This window comes from Panthera pardus, unplaced genomic scaffold (assembly GCF_024362965.1).
Source record: "Panthera pardus isolate Hobbes unplaced genomic scaffold, ASM2436296v1 HiC_scaffold_5, whole genome shotgun sequence".
Taxonomy (NCBI): domain Eukaryota; kingdom Metazoa; phylum Chordata; class Mammalia; order Carnivora; family Felidae; genus Panthera; species Panthera pardus.
The window spans coordinates 11553373-11570645 of NW_026526980.1; the positions used below are offsets into that span (position 1 = coordinate 11553373).

The 17273-nt window shown below is 45.7% G+C and overlaps 2 protein-coding genes across 4 annotated transcripts in view; one reads left to right on the forward strand and one right to left on the reverse strand.

Annotated features, from left to right (window-relative positions):
- Nucleotides 1–1208: 1208 nt before the first annotated feature.
- Nucleotides 1209–17268, reverse strand: GP2 (glycoprotein 2). The gene is made up of 11 exons (XM_019468769.2): nucleotides 17220–17268; nucleotides 15836–15965; nucleotides 13090–13476; nucleotides 12122–12232; nucleotides 9739–9950; nucleotides 9092–9240; nucleotides 7658–7903; nucleotides 6626–6788; nucleotides 5691–5775; nucleotides 4392–4436; nucleotides 1209–1727 (listed from the first exon to the last, which is right to left on the reverse strand). The coding sequence occupies exons 2-11, from the start codon at nucleotides 15915–15917 to the stop codon at nucleotides 1669–1671; spliced, it is 1539 nt and encodes a 512-aa protein (XP_019324314.1). The 5' UTR covers nucleotides 15918–15965; nucleotides 17220–17268; the 3' UTR covers nucleotides 1209–1668.
- Nucleotides 2088–17273, forward strand: part of ACSM5 (acyl-CoA synthetase medium chain family member 5) — a 110705-nt gene continuing 95519 nt past the window's right edge. For 2 of the 3 annotated variants that reach the window (XM_053894300.1, XM_053894301.1), the window contains exons 1-2: nucleotides 2088–2158; nucleotides 3848–3991. In XM_053894300.1, coding sequence (XP_053750275.1) covers nucleotides 3932–3991 — 60 coding nt within the window. In that variant the 5' untranslated portion in view covers nucleotides 2088–2158; nucleotides 3848–3931. The remainder of the gene's footprint in view (nucleotides 2159–3847; nucleotides 3992–17273) is intronic. The other variant, XM_019468757.2, reaches the window with a different exon arrangement.

Below are 17273 nucleotides of genomic sequence, written 5' to 3' on the forward strand. Positions count from 1 at the left end.
TGACCTCTCTTTCAGGTGCATTCTCAGTGCACCTCCTCCCTTGAAATGTAGTACCTATGAATTCTCTGAATTACCGGGAAACAGAAGCAATTCCTCCCAAGAAATTCCCCTTTAAAGAAGCCACTATTATAGTAGTAACATCCTTTTGAGATGTCAATCCAGGAAACACTGCCCTGTGTTTGAGACCTGCCCCTTCTTGTCAGCCCCCTTGGCTATGTTTGCATTATATAAGACCACTCACCTGGCCTCAGATGTTTGGACCAAGGGAAGCACTCTGACTGAAACAGGGAAATCACATTACCCCTGGTGCAATTTGGATGTAGGGTACCAAGTGCTAGTTGGTCTCTGTGGTCCCTGAATTAGTAAGTGAGGTGAAGCTGCAATGTCCATATTTAATTCAGACATGGTAAATGAACAGGAAAAGCTAGTTTCAGGACAGGGGGGAATAAAGGAGACACCCAAAGATGTAAAGGCTGTGTGGTTTCAGGAAGAATGGCAGATGGAAAGACAAACTTTGGTTTCTGGTGGTTTTTCTCATATAGCCAGGTTGTATCTTCTGTTCTTGGACTTTTTGCTCGTGTATCCTTATAACTGATTCTCCTTTTGCCTGATTTGATTGGATTGGGTTTCTATTTCTTGCAAACACACTACCTCTGAACTTGAGAACACTTTGGAAAGTCTTCTCCTGGCAGATAAACAGCTCCACTCCACCCCACCCTGCCCGTGGCTTGGCCCTGATCTGATCATTTTTCCCTGAGGCCAACTTGGAGGGGCCCTGTGTGTAGCTGCAGGAAAGGGAAGCCTTCTCCATTTGTGGTATCTTTGTGGAGTGTTTTGTGAGAGCCCATTAGAGGTCTCAAGAAAGGGACTTCACTCATCCCCCAGGTACTGCTGCTATATCCCCATGGCAGGGTCGACACCGTGGGGACTGCTGGGACTTCATAAGCACACCACTATTCACAGCTAGAGTTGTACTCTGGAGTGACAGCATCTCTGCATCCAAACCAAGAAATCCCTCCAGCATTTGGGTCCCAGGGTAGGTTTTTGCTTAGCCCTAGGCACGTCAAAGCATGTCTACGGTATGGTGGGGGACAGAGGAGCAATGGGACCCAGTCTTCTCTGGAGTAGAGTCTCCAAAAGTGGACCCTTTACAATTATTCCCATGGCGACTGTTGAGATCATGATGGAAATATATCAGAGGACACGGGTGAAAGCAAGGATCAGTCTGTTCAATTCATCAGCAGTAAGAACAAGGGGTACTTGGGAAGGAACTGTGGGGAAGTGCCTTCTTTACAAACCCATCCCCCTCCTCTTCCCCCCAGTGACACAGCCCATCTTCCCTGGAGTTATAGACATGCTACATTTCTAGTAAAGGCTGGAGCCACAGAGGCATGTAGCAAGTCTGGCCTTGAGATCCTGCTAATAAATGAGGAAGTCAGGCCAGGCCAACAGAGCCCCCACTGTGAGAAAAAGAGGAATATAAAGGCACAGAGAGTGTTGAACAAGGAAAAACTCTTCTGTCACCCAAAACCTAGCCTGTCCTGGAGTGTGTGAACACCAAGACTGTTTATGTGATTCAGAGAGAGAACCAGCGTAGCCAAAAGGTAACCGGAAGCCATCGCCAGAGGGAAGAACACGAGCTTTAAGGCCACATGCCCAGCTGAGGTCTCAGAACAGCCCAGCCAGAAGGACAGGCAGGAGAAGCATGGGCCAGGCCACCAGGAACCCTGAAATGGAAGAGAGATGCCTGTCAAGTGTTGGCTTTGGAGCTCAACAGCCAAAGCAAGCTTTCCTCTCTATCCTCTGCCTTACAAGGACAAGACAAAGTATATTAATATCTGTTCTAGGTTATAGCCCCTGGAAAATGGCAAAGGGGTCATATGGTAGAGGCAAAGCTATCAAATCATCACTTTTTCATATTCCTTTGGGCACATTGGAAGGCATTTTACTTCCATCCTCCTTTTCAGGAAGGTGGGACCATGTGATTGAATCTGGCCAGTGGAATATGGGTAAAAATCATATATGCTGTTTCTAGGCGTGGTCCTTAAAACCTCCTACATGATTTTATATGTTCTCTCATCCACATCCAGGCACCAGAAGCCAAGACTCCAGCAGAGGACTTGCTGGGGATAGTGGAGTTGTCAGAAGTTACCAGAAGGTAAGAGCCTGAGTTCCTAATGATTGCAAAGCACAGAACTGTATCCCCCCAGTGATCTAGTGGGAAATAAACTATTGTGTAAAGGCACAGTAAGTTGAGGATTGTCACAGCAGCTAACATTACTTACTCTAATACTAAAGAAGTAGAAAGACAACAGAGGTTACAAAGCCTCTGAGGCCTGACTATTTAGCTTAGAATCCTAGCTCTACAACTAATTGTACAGGCCCAGTTCCTGAGTTTCTCCATGCCTGAGTTCATCTGTATGCACAACAGAAATATCACTAGCAGCTATTACCTCATGGGATTTTTTAAGGTTAAAGTGAGTAAATTCATATCAAGCATTTAGAACAGTGCCTGATACATGGTAAACACCGTATAAGTACTGGTTTTGAAAATTAGACCCTAAGATGTGGGAAGGTTGGGGTCATATCTCCTCTGAAAGTTACCATACACTCAGTGTTAATGAAAGGCATGGATCCTAGATGATAGTTGCCTTATACTGGGGGGCCTGGGAGAGGCATGTGTACCCCTTCCCACCACAAGATTATAACCTCTCCCCATCCCACAAATTTCAAAGTAACATGCTAATGTCCTAGAAGGGAGGGTGGTGAAGAATATCACAATTTTCAGAAATATTAGTGTATGACAACCAGTTTGCAATTATGAAACAGGCTGAAGTTCAATTAATTCTAAAACATCAGAAATGTTTGTGAGAGATAGCAAACAATGAATGCCATAAGTGCCCTCTTGTGGCAGTCTCATACCGCATAAGATTGATCCCTTCCTCTTCCAGAAGGCTCCAGAACCCATTGCCCACCCTAGAAATTAGTCAGTCTGGCAGACTCTACTGGGAAGCCAGGTTGCTCCAGGCACTGTGCTTACCTGAAGTACTGGAAGAAATGAATGAGACTTGAGGTCTGCTCTCAAGCTGCCTTTAGCCTGAGCTCCAACCCCTCTCTCTGATGAGCACTACTTTTCTGAATGTTGTCTGAATATTAGCATTAAGCAAGCCGTCTTGAGCTTATCTGGAAACTTTTAGACTGTTACCTAGCTGGGTAATTAAGGGTAGAAAGAACTTTTTCATGTCTGGGTTCACCAATATAGGTCATTTGTGTGTTGGGGAAGGGCAAGGCAGTAAAATCTTAATAGCATTGCTTTCCCTTTGGCCCAAAATACATTTCTTGGATTGGTCTTCCTGTTGAACTGCAGTTCATCCACAAAAACCCCATTCATATATTGCCACCTGCTGAAATTCTTGCCTGACCTTATCTAATGCAGTTAATTTACTCTTCTTTGTTCTCCTTCTGCACTACTTGTTTGCGATTTATTTGCTTATTGACTGTCTCATTTTTGCAGTTGTTCATTCTGCCTATAGGGCTGTTCCTTTATTATTTATAAACCTGGCTTCTTTTTTTATTTGGTTCAAATATCACCTTCTGTGGGCATTTTTTTATCCATTTACCTATTCTGGTATTTATTTTTCCTTCCTGCCTTATTAATAGAACCATTAAACATTGGTTAGGGACACGGCTACCCAGCATGAAGATTACATTTCCCAGCTTCCTTTGCAACCAGGTGTGACTAAGCAGTGGCCAATGAAATATAAGTGGAAGTATAAGGTGCCAGCTTCCAGGAATGTTCCTTAACACTCAGTGATTTCTTCTATATTCCCTCCATCCTGCTGACTAGATGATGATTGGAGCTCCGGTTGCCATCTTGGACCATGAGGATGAAGAATGTGGAGGGGTGAGCTGAAAAGAACTTGGATTCTTCATGACCTTGTGGTGCCACTCTGCTAGTCCTGGATTTCTTGCATCTAGACTTCATTTACATGTGAGTAAAATAAACAACTATCTTATTTAAGATGCTGTTACCCATGCTGGTAACTTTCTATCACATCACCCTCTTTTCTTAATTATCTTGCTAACTTTTTATTGCCTTTTCCCACACTGTAATATAAGCTCCATGAGGGCAGGCACCTGACCTGTCCTGTTCATTATTATATCTTCAGCATGTAAAACAACACCTGGTACATGGTAGACAGGTACCAGGTATTGTGATACATACTTGCTGTTAAACTACTGGCCCCTGTGCTGCACTGCGAGCCAGATGTGGGACTGATTCATTTCCATGTCCACAGTTGTCAGCACAGGCTAACTCAATGTGCACTGAATTGAAGAGGGGGGAGAGAGGGTTGGGAGGGAGGGCAGGGACATAGGAGAAAACGATGTACCTGCAGTGCTGGGGGTTCCATTCGTGACACCAAGAGATGGAGCACCTGGGGACAAGAGCAGAGGTGAAGGTTTCCTCAGTCATGTGCCAGGGACTGTGGCACTGTGGCCGTAGCTGCTCCAAGTTCTTCTGGACCTGGTCACCACAGCCATCGACAGCCCACATTGTTGAGACATCTGTTGTTTAGCATTTCCCTTTCTAAGCACATTTCATGCATTTGAAACTTAATTCTTCCAGCAGAGGGATTGTATCCCCATTCAACAGATGAGAAGACTGAGGCTTAGTTGCCCAAGGCCAAGTTGACCTTGTTGTAGGTAGCAAAGCTGGGATTTGAATCTAGTCTATCTGATTCCAAAATGAAAGCTCCTAATCTTCCAACTACGCTGTGGTACCACATGAAGCTTTTCAAGTTGAGGGCTCAGTAAAGAGGCAGGACAGTTCAAGGCAGAGCCTTCTTTACAAGATAGCCTCAGTTTATTCACCTGGAGAAAGGAAGTGGTAATAGTGGTTACCTCCTTAAGTTGCTGTGAGCATTCCATGTGACAATGCATGTAAATGTTTTGCATGGTGCCTGCCACGTGTGTTATTATTATTACTGTTGTTGTTGTTATTAACATTACTGTGTCCTAATTTTTTTAGGACAAAAAAAAATTGCTTTCACTCTTCTAGGTTTTTTGACTCCTCCTTTCCAGGGGTAATAAAAACTATAACAGTACTGCTAACCCATGGGTAGGATGGGTGAAAATTTGTGGAGCATTTGAAAAGCTTCCCCTACATCATGCCCCAGAATATTATAACTGGAATTTTAAAAACATAGTCATTCACCAGAAAACAAAGTTGGGTTAGGACTTAGACTTCACCCAAAAGGGGCTGAGGTAAGAGGACCTGGCAGGAGGAAAAAGGGAAAGGACACAGCCTTGGAATCAGTCTGAGCTGGGTACAGTTCTAACTCCCGCTGCTCATGAGCTGAATGATTTGGGGTGAGCCACTTAATCTCTCTGAGCTCTGATTTCTCGCCTATAAAATGGACGCAGTCAGGAGGATGAAGTTAGAATATGGATACTGAGAGCTTAGCCTGGTCTCTAGCACACAGGAGGCCCAGTACAAGTGGCAAGTGCTATTATTATTACCAATGACCTTATGTAAAGATAGATTCACTGGTGGGGCCGGGGAGGGGGGGGGCGGGCTGCAGTGAAGAGGCTAAAAAGGCTCTAGGTTGTTATGATGGTGACGCCAGTTATCTGTGGTTAACTGTCAGCACTTGACCATCTGGCCTTCCCGCCAGAAGTTGGCCACTTACCTTTCCGAGTGATGGGTCCCAAATCTAGAACCTGGGCTGGGTTAATAGCCACTACTTTGCTACGGAGGTGACTTCTTGAGCAAGACTGTGGGATGGAGAAATCTCATTATACCAACATTTAAAGGCACAGTTGCTATCCAGGCTGCCCCTGCAATGGGCATATCTGGCCCAAGAATGGGACCCCACCCACCCTATGGCCCTAACTCTGAGGCTGTGGTTTTCTTAGTCTAGAGAATCCTCACTGTGATGTCACACAAACCCAAGTTTGAATCTCATCTCCACTCCCTTTAGTTTTCTGATTTGGGACTAATGACTTCACCTCCCTACTACTATGAAATATACCTTCCTGGTTGTGAAGATTAAGATGAGTGTGTCTACAACACAGAGGCACATAGAAAGCACTCACCAAATGCCAACTACTAGCAGGCACTGCCAAATCGGGGTTAAAAGCATGGACAATGGGGGTACGTCCCAGCTCTGATGCTTTCTAGCTGTGTTGCCCTTGGGCACAAGACCTGAAGCTCAGGTTCCTCACTGTACAATGAGGTCAATAAAGAATCTATGTGAAGGGCTGTTATGAGAATTAAATTAGACAAGGCATATGAAAGTTTTAGTGTAATTCCTGACAAGGAGTAAGCACTAAAAAAGTCAATTATGAAATCATTCAAAATATGTCTTGTGCCAAGGAAACCTCATCAACAGGCTCCTTCATCTGTTCTGCTTTCCAGGGACACAATAATTGCCTACACATGGGCTTTTTGGAGGCTGAATGTCCATCCATTCATCCTTCTTTCTTTCTTCTCTTCCTTCTCTCTTCCCCTCCCTCCCTTCCTTCTTTCCATCCATTCATACATCCAATAAATCCATATGGAGAGCCTACTAGGTATTAGGCCCCCTGTCAAGCTCTGAATAGTTCACTCTAAAGTGATACTCACCGGCTGGCACTGTTCATTAAGGGAATCGCAGAGATGTATCTCACAATGCAGAAAAACTAGGTCATAATTTCCAGCAAACATGAACATCTGAACTGAGAACCGACTTTCTGAGGACACCCCATTCTCCTCCACATGGATGGTGGAATCACGTTGATTTGGACAGCTGCGAGGGTGACAGGGTGAGGGTCTACATTCTAGAGCAATTCAGGGGACCTGAGGCCCTTGGCTGTATCTGTAATCTGTATCCAGTATAAAAACATCATCAAAGAATTAAAGAGTTCCCTGTTTCCCCCCGTCAATCCTGACATAGACTTTTATTCCTCTGGGTTTCCTCCAAGATGTTTATCCATCAGTGCATGTGGTTTCAGTTCTGCAGGGTACAGTCTCTGAAGTGAGATAGACTGCTTTCAATTCCAGCTAGACCCACTTTCTAACTAAGTGATCATGAGCAAATGACTTAACCTGTCTGGGCCTCACTTTTCCTATCTGTAGAGCAGAGACAATAATCCATACCCCCTGGGGTTGATGTGAGCATTTAGTGACACTGTCCATGTACACTGCTTAGCACATAGCTAAACTCAATAAGTATTAGCTAGTATGGTTTGAATCATGATATAGGGTATGCATTTTCCCTTTGCTTTTTCCAGGTAACAATTTCTATGATACTTTGTCCCATAACACTTGTCATTGGTGTTTTCATGTTGATTAGTCAGTGTTAATACCTATATAATAGTCCATCATTACTTAATAAGTCCCTATTTTTGAATTATGAACCTATATCCAAAGTTATAAAGGATACTGAACTGAAAAATAATTGGCATTTCTTAACCTTGTCCTATTTTGTATTAATGCTTTAGGCTAAAATTTCAGGAGTGATACTGATATTCCTGGGTCAAAGGGGATGGTCATGATCTGTAACACCAAATTGTCTTCCAAAAGACGTAAGCCAATTAACTGTCAGGTAGGGTCAAAGTGATCACTTTCCCCCCAAATCTTATTCAGGCCAAAAGATAACTCAGAGTTGCTCATCACCTGTTTCTGATAATGAAATATTTTACAGGGTCATTCTTGTCTTCGGTGGGTGTGGCATAGCAGTTCCTCAACAACAGGTTAAACCGGGAGGTGTCCCCTCTCTCCAAGATGGCACCCACATAGAGCATAGATTCAACAGCCAGCACAACTGCAGCCCCTTCGTAAGGAGATGTGTAGTTCGGGTCTTGGAACAGGGCCATCCTGACAGTGAACTCTCCTGCCCCGTCCACACTGACGTTCAGAGAACTGAGAAAAGGAAAGCCATGAGAGTTTCCGTCAGTGAGAACAAGATAAATCTAGCCCTGCACTTGCTTGAGGCTATGAAGGCAAAGGCACATCTCTGATCCCTAAAGGAACTATTCAATCACCCATTTAAGTTGAGCATTGAGTATCCCCTAGGCACTAAACTTGGCAAGTACATGAGTGTGTCTCCAGGATCTCCACCATTTCTCCCCACCTCACAGATCACTCATATCTCCTTCACTCAGAGAGTAACTGCAAGTTTACACCTCTGTCTTCCCCCCTGTACAATGGGACAAAAATGTGGATTCACCATTTTTAACAGCAGATTTCCTGTCTCCACCCCACAGTCACCAGTGAAACATCCATTTTAAAATAGAAACGACTTTAATTTTAATTTCTTATGAAACTTGGGGCCCCAACACAATACAGTCTGAAAACCATTGAACTAAAAAATCTCTAGTCCTAATCCTGCTCCTCTGTGAGCCCAGGAGGCAATGAGGGGATAGAAAGGGCACCCTGGGGTTCCGACACCCTCAGAAAGTCCCCCAGCGAGTCTAGAAATGCTGAGGAATCCATTCTGCAGGGCACCATTCCAGGCATAGTGAGACAGCAGTGACACAACAGATGAAAGCCTCTTCCCAAATGGACCCCCACCCAAATTGCTATTTGGTTCTCTTTCTAGTGAATTTGATATGCTTATCCAATCAAAGCTGATCCTGGCTTAGATCCCACATCTACAGGGAAGCCTTCCTGCTCCCACCATCCCCAGCCCACCAAAGCTAGGTCAGGGGCCCTTGCTCCCTGAGCCCACAGTGCCCTGTGCTTCTCCCACATTGCATTCATGTCACTTGTGAGTAATGATTGATATAATTAGTTGCTTAATTCCTTTCTTCCCCAAGATTAATGAAACCATGGTGTTCTTTTTGTTCCTTAGCATATTTAATTAACATTATTTCATGTTGCTACATTATTTAATGATAATAATCTTTAACAGCCACAAAATATTCTACTTCTGCCTTGTGCGTGCTGAACATTAATCTATGATCAGTAAATATCTGCAGAATGAATGATGGTAAGAGTGAGAGCTCCTGAAGGAGGTAGGCAGCATCCTAAGGACATCATAAACTGTGCTTGAAGTGAATATGATCAATGTCAGGGTTATGGGTCAAAGAGTGAGGGTCAGTGCCTTACCTTACAATGGGATTCAGGGCAGTTTGGAGGCTGACTTTCATGTCCAGTGGGTAGGCACACTGGAAATTGATGTTGAGGATGGTGTCTCTGATGATGAAAGCATTGACCAAGGAGAGGGTGTTTTTGTAGATGGCATGGGTTCCATTTCTCTTTGACATAAAAACAAGACCACTTATATGCTTATGTGTATATAGATGTATCTGGAACTCATGCCTGCCTGACTGCAAGGTTGATGCTCTCAATCACACTGCCACCCTGCCTTCTGATTGCAAGGAAGCACAGGGGCCTCTTGCCCCAGTGGCTATGACACTTTATGGGAAAGGGTGTGAGGATCCCAGATCAAGAACTGGAATAGTAGTTTTTGGCCCATGGGGAGAACCAGCAACCACCATGCTTGCTCCCATGTTGACCCCTCCCACATCACCCCTGATTAGAGTAATCATAATTGTAGCTTACATTTATTGAGCTCAATCAGCAAACATGTTCTAAACTCTTCATGTGAATGAACACGTTCACGAATGTGTAATCTCGCCTTCGACCAGAGGCCCAGAGAGGCTAAGTGACTTGTCCAAGGTCTTACAACTACTGAGCTGGGCTTCACAGCCCAGCTCCCATCCTCTGGTAGCTGTGGTATAAACACCACTCACCTCCAGGATGTTTCCACAGGCCCTAGCCTGGGTAGGGCTGGTCACAGACATCCAGTTTCTGTCCTGTCTTTGCATGGTACTGCTGCAGTTCCCATCACGCAGGTAGGTAATGACCTTATCCCCAAAACCTAGGCCTCCCAGCAGACACTTGTCCAGTGACACCTTGATCTCCTTGGCCCCACAGTCCAGCTGAGGCTGCAAACCGTGAACATCTGGAAAGTTGAGAAGAGGATTGGTGGAGTGGACAGGGCTCTGGAAGCAATGGGCAGAGCCCACATTCTCTGCCCTTTGGAAAAGCCCCCATATCCACCAGGGAGTAGAGGGTAGACTAGTAGGTACTTGGGACCAAGGTGGGATTCACACCCAGGCTTGTGGCAGATGAGGTTGGCAAGGCCCCTGGCCCAAGATTTCTAAGCATCCTATGTGCAGGTGTGGGGAGAGCTTTCATATCTCAGGGATCAGGAATCGGGGTTTCTGGGGATTGGGGTCTTTGGGGAAGCAGGACTATCCTGTCTTTCAGACTAGAATCAAAACTAGACACACACTACTCTGATTGCCTGGCTTTGTGAAGCCAGTACATCTGACAGGTTCACAACCACTGTATTTCGTTCATTTGTTCATTCACTCATTCATTTCATTTCATTCATTCATTCATTCATTCATTCAACATTTATTCAACAAATACTGCTTGAGCAATTACCTTTTGCACCGTTATAGGTACTGGGGACACAGTGTTTGTCAAAACTGACAAAATCCCCACGCTTATATAGAGAGCTAACATTCTCATAAGGGGAGATGGATAGTAAATTAAGAGAAATACCATTTCTATTATATTTATGAATGCATTGATTCAAATACATTTACTAACCACTTTCTCCATGTGGGTGGCACATTCAACACAAAAACATGGACACAGCCCGAGAGGATTCCTTGGTCTTACCGAAGAACCAACATGTCAATAGCTTATTATAATGCAATATGGGGAAAGTACTAACTGAAGTGTGTGCTAGGTGCAGAGGGAGCACACAAGAAGGTATATCTGAGTCTTTCTGTTAAGTCAGGAAAGATTCACAGAGGGCTGAAACTTAGTAGAGAGTAGGAGCTTTGCAGGTGTATAAGGCAAGTGAGGGCACCACAGCAGAGGTGATGGGAGAGGATGGTGTGTTTACAGACATGCGGAGCTCAGAGGTACAGGAACTTAGAATGGTTGGGGGTGGAGTGCAAGAGATGGAGAAGTAAGCAAAAACGCCAGATCACAAAGGGGTTATTCCTGGAAGCAAAGGGACTTGCTAAGTAGCCACCATTGAAGACTCGAGGGCAGGCCACCTGCTCACCCAGTCACCTGACAGGACCTGCCAAGGATGCGCCAGGAGTCTCCAGGTACAGGGAGGGCTTCCTTGAAGCCCAACATCTGATTCTGATTCTGTGATGGCCCACATCCCAGGAAACAGCTCTGACCCTCTGGGGGCTCGTCTACCCAATGAGCAGAGAGAGACTTCATGGAGAGCAGGGTTGTTTCCTTCCAGTTTCCTGCCCCTCATCCCTACCCCACTCCTGCTAGGCACACTCACGCACCACCTGATCCACACTCCAGCCCAGTTTTCCAAACATATGCTTGTGCTTTCCCCTCTGTCTAGAACACTTTCTCTTCCACAGAGAAATTGGAAGTGTGCTGGGAGTGTGCTCAAAGGAAGGCATGCTTGTGGCAAGGGCAAGAGTCTAAGGCCCTCATTAGAATCCTAGGAAGGAAGGAAATAATGGGAAGCTCATCCATCCCCCATCCAGGGTTTAGGGCTTGTTTATGGCATTTTTTCTCATGGGTCATCTGCCTCTGCTTGCTTACCTCCTGGGACAAGAACCTCATCGCCTGACAATCCTGCCCATTTGGACTGCTCTGATTTAATGTTCACAATTACCCTGTATGGTGGCTATTTTTACTATTCTCTTATTCCTTTTTTACAGATGATGACATTAAGGCTCAGAAAGTATAGATGCCTTGTCTCAGGCCCCAGAGAGCTACTAAGTCACAAATCCAGGACTAGCAAAAGAGTCTGCCCTTGTTTCTCACATGCAGATATTTGAATACAGGTTCCACACTAGCAGGGTGCTTGTCCGTAGTACCTTTCACCCTTGTGGGTCAAGCTGGCTCATGCCAGAGCTGCTTTCTGAGACCATGGTCCGAAGACTGACCTGGCAATTTGTTGTGTCCCTGCTCTCCCATCCTTGCAAATGGCTTTGAGAACTTTCATTCCCTGACCTCAGTTCCACCCCACTGACTCTGGTCTATACCTTGTCCTGACCCTCTGAGGCTCCCTCCCTGCTGCCTCACTCAGCCTCCACCGGTGGCACTGTTCCCACATCCCAGCCCCACCAAGCCACTTACCAGAGCTGTTGAGGTCCTGTCTGCACAAACAGTCCCATGTGCCGTTGAGAAAGCGGCACTCCTCCTCCGGGCGGCAGGCCTTCTCACACTTGGCCTTTGCAGTGGAGGGGTCTAGGGAGTGAGGCACAGAGGAAGAGGATCAGAATGCAGAGCAGGGCCATCTGAGGCTATCAGGGCCAACTTTGTCATTCTACCAGGACACAGAAGTCACATCCAAGGATGTGCAATATATAGTGGAAGGGTCAAGCCTCAAACTTGGATTTTCTGACCCCCAATCCAGTGAAATGAGAACCCAGAGGCTGCCATCCTAATGCTTACTGCGTGGCAGACACTGTTCAAGTATTTTCCACACATGAGCTCATTCAATTCTCATGGTAACTGTTTGACTAAGTAGCATAGTGGTTAGGCATATAGATCACAGAACGAGAGTGTTTGGATTCAAATTTCAGCTCTGTCATGTTTCTGCTCTGTGACATTGGGAGAGCTGCTTAACGCCCCAGACCTCTCATCAGGTATAGTTATACAGTATCTCTATCTCATGAGACTGGTGTGAGGATTAAATGAGTTAGTAGTCTAAAGGGCTTTGGATAGGAGCAGAAACACTATGCACTGGCTGTTACTTTTGCCATTATCCATTTTTTCAGATCAGAAAACCCAAGTTCAGAAAGATAAATTGAACTGCCCAAATGGAATCTAAATCTGAGTGAGCCTGAGTTCTTCGTATTATGCTACACATATGGTATATCAGGGGTATTTCACCCTCCAATCTGAATTTCTGGCCGTACTTGAAATGTTGGAAGGCTGGCAACCTTGGGTGACATCCCCACTGGGCGGTAACTGGCAGGAGTTGAATCCAGGCCGCTCTGCTTAGTCTCCTGGCCTGCTCCACTCACTCTGCTGAGGCCTGGCAAGTCACCCGGTAGCTGGTGGCTCCGCCCCACAGCTGCCCCCATCTCTCTGCGGCTCACCTGTGCAGTATCTCAGATTACACTTGGGGGTGCCCTCCAGCTTGTATACGTGGAACTCGCCCGGGCAGGCCTTCACCAGCACCTGGGTCTTCCAGAGACAGCAGTTGCCGCTCCAGTGGGCACAGGCGGTGCGGGTGACAATGCCCTCCCCAAGCGTGGGGTGGGTCCCATTCAGCCACATAGGAGCATCTGTCTGGCAGCGGTGCATTGGGACACAGGTCTCTGGCATCCTTACTCCTCCATCTCCCACAAAGCGGTACCAGCCATGCTTGTCCCTGTCACACACCCGGCTTTCTCTCGTGTTCTCTGTGCTTCGAGAGGGTTCGTCCAGGCGGGTGTAATTCTGGCAGGGGTCATAGGAACTACTGTTGGTGAAGTATCTGTCACCTGGAAAGCAACAGTGTGCTTAGGTTTACTGAGCATCCTCAGAGCCCACAGGATTTTTATCCCCCTCACCTCCCCCCAACACACTCTGTTTTCAATATGCTTAAGGACCCTAATGAGGACATGAGGCACACAACCCATTCATTAAACATTAGCCTTCATCACCTTGGAGTCAGAATAATAATGAGGACTTTGTGTGGTATTTTATAGGCATTAAGAACACTAAGGTCTCCACCCTGCACAGTTCCAAGGGGCATCCTTCACATTGAGCGTGGTGCCCTCCCCCAGTCTCTAGAGTTGTGCAGTGCTCCCCTGTGCAACCATATACTATGGTCCTGTCTGACTATGTATTATAAATGCAATACAGGCTGATTGGAAAAAACTTCAAATGTCATTAAAATGAATAAAGTAGTAATGAAAGTTGTCACCAGTCCATTCCATCCCCAGAAATATCCATAAATTTATTGTATAGTCTTCAGACTCTTTCTATGCATATGTTTAAACTATAGGGTTTTTTTAATGGGTTTAATGCTGTACAGCTTTAAAAAAAATTTTTTTAATGTTTATTTATTTTTGAGAGAGAGAGAGACAGAGTGTGAGCAGGGGAGAGGCACAGAGAGAGGGAGACACAGAATCTGAAGCAGGCTCCAGGCCCTGAGCCGTCAGCACCCAGCCCAATGCGAGGCTCGAACCCACAAACTGTGAGATCATGACCTGAGCTGAAGTTGGATACCTAACCGACTGAGCCACGCAGGCACCCCCTTTTTTTTACACTTACATTTTTTATTTAATGTATCATAGACATTATTTAATATATCATAGACATTATCAGTAGATACAGATCTAACACAAGGTTTTTCAACCTTGGCACTACTGATATTTGAGGATGGTTAGTTCTGTGTTGGGGCAGGCAGGTGTGGGGGCATCCTGTGCATTATAGGATGTTCAGCAGCTTCCCTGGGCTCTTTTCACTAGCTTTCAGTAGCTCCTTCCTCCTGGAAGTTGTCTCTAGATATTGCTTAAATCACCCCCAATGGAGAACCATTGGTCTAACATGACCCTTTCTGATTTTGCTGATCTGTTTTTAGCAGATTCAGGAACTATGATGTGTGAAGAGACTGAGAAGTGAAGGGGTGGGCTGGTCATTCTGAGTTTAAATAAGCTCCACACCTGCTGGCTGGATGACCTTGACAGGTGGTTCAACTCCCCTGAGACGAATCTGCAAAACAACACCTGTAGCTAGTGGTTCCCAAACTCCCTCCATTCTCATGTCTTGAGTCATGGTGTTTGCCACATCTGTGTCCCCCTGTCCAATTATCTACTTAATATGTTTCTTTTAATGCTTCTCTTTATAAAGTTGTTTCATCCTAAGGAATAATATCTGTGATACCATAGGTATGTTGTACTAGTTACAGATTTTTAATACACATGAAAAAATATACATAGCCATCAAAAGAATTTTTAAGAGTTTGCCATGCACTGCTGTAGTCTTCCTGGAATATGTCCCCTGTTTTGAAGAAATAAAACCCTAAAGCATTGCTAGAGGATTAAATGAGGTAATAAGTGTAAAATGCCAAACACAGCACCTGAGTCCTAAGAGGAGTTGAGGCTGGTTCTCTCCTCCAGTTCTGATTTACTGAATGGTGTGAGAGCCTGAATTATGGACTAAGAACATACACAGGATTGCATTCTTGTAATACACAGTAGAGGGGGGTTTTAGAAAAAAAAGATTTTCAAGCCTTGCTTATGTATGTGCTTGTTTTAAGGAAATAAGTCACTGCACTTGCTGTTCTTGGATTATTTCCCTCCCACACGCTGTGTTTTCCCAAGGGAGACCATGAGCTGAGTCCCTCCTCTCCCCTCCCCACAGCCCCCTCCACAGTTGATACAGGCAGAGATTTCACCCTGGTGTTGAGCCTGAGGACATTTCCTACAACCATCTAAGGTGCCCAATCCACAGATCTTTCAATGGACCCCCAGAAATCACTACCTGCAATCCTTTCTTTCTACAGATGAGCAAACATACAGAGGAAGGAGAAGGTACTTGCCAAAGCAAGGGCACAGAGTGACTGGGCAATTCATGTCCCCATGAATCTGCTATCTGAGCTCCACATATCTGGGCATAGGAAGTTATATTAACTGGCTCCATGGTCCTCACAGTGGGGATTTCTGATTTGAGTCTTTGAGAGATTATGGCTGCATTCTGGTTTCTCTCATCTTGTTCCCCTTGACTTCCAGCTGCTGAGTCTTTGCTTTAGACATGTCCCTGTTCTCCTCACTGACCCTGAACTGCTTTCTCTGCACTCCCCCTCTCCCCAGGTTTGGTGGGCCATCTGAGATGCCAGATGAACAGAGCACATACCTTGCTGTTCTGTAGATGCCAGAGTCAGAATGCAGGAGGCCAAGGCCAGCCACAAGACATAAGAGCCCACCATCATTTCCATAAGCTGAGATGTGTAGGTTACTCAGCAGCATGCAGACTCTCCATGCAGCTAGGGGGAGGGAAAGACCCAGATACAATCAGGGTGACAGAAGTCATTCCTCTGGGTATAAGGGTTAGAAAGAAATTCACATCAGTTCAGCACCATGGCTTGTACTCAGCCCCTTGCATACCTTAGCTCATTTAAGACTCTGAACCACCATCCTGGGAAGGTACTATTATTGTTCCCTTTTATGGATGAAGAGGGAGATGGGACTCAGAACATATTTATCACAGAAATATTTACTGAGCTCCTCCTGCATGCAGGCGCTGTGCTGGAAATTAAATAGCTTGTTTAAGACCACAGGCCCACGTTCTCAGAAACGGACCTATGACTTCCTTCATGAAGGACTGTGTTGTTTTAAAGCAGGCGTGACTTGCAGAAAGGAGGTGGGGGTAATGAGAGTAGGTGGCTTGCCAAAGGGATGAGGTTGGCATCAAGAGAACCAAAGGCAAGCTTAGAGGTGGCCGGTGCTGTAGGACGTCCTAGAATGCCCCAGGTTGGTTCTTGCTCAGGTACAGGTAGAGACTCTGGAAGACTGGATGGAGGAGAAAGTTAAAGTGCTGTGAGTATCTACAGACAAAAGTAGCAGCTGCTTTCTTAGTTCTGTGTATCAGGTGCTGTGCTAAGGGACTCCTGAAGCACCCTATATACGTGTAGGTTTCTGTGAGTGTGGGACCATGTCAGACTGAGCCCCACATAGCTTGCTCCTAGCACAGTGTCTGACACACAAGGGGGCTCACTAAAGGTCTGAGCAGTAAATGAAAAAGTAAATGGGGGGGAGGGAGGGCAGAAACAAAGAGCTATGAAGAGCCTGCCAACATTCAAATTAGCAACATTCCCTTTTCTGGAAAACTTTGCTCGGATGGACAAATTTCTGATGACTTCTTAAAGCCTCTGGAAGACTCAGGTTGAAGCTAGAGATCTGTTTCTGGAAGGGATATCATGAATATGTTAGAGAGCACGCAGGTCTGGCAGTTCTTAGGGATGAGATCCCAAGTAGGGGCCTACGTTCCTGGAGGACGGGCAGGGTGAGGAGGCAGGAGGCATCTGTAGACCTGGAGTAGCCAGCAGGTAGCTGGAATTGTGGTTGAGTTGGACACAGAGTGATATCTGGAATACTTGATAGGGCCAGGATCCAAAGTCCTTGCTGTTTCTGAAAGTTGCCAGAAATAAACAACCCTAGCACATCCAGTGGGTCAGAGATGATAGGGGAGCGCCTACCAAATCAGGAGAAAGCCTGCTGGGTCTTGAAGTAGGACTTACCTTGGGGTAAGAACACAGGGTGGCCCTCGTCTGTCCAGCTCTGGGAAAGCCTAC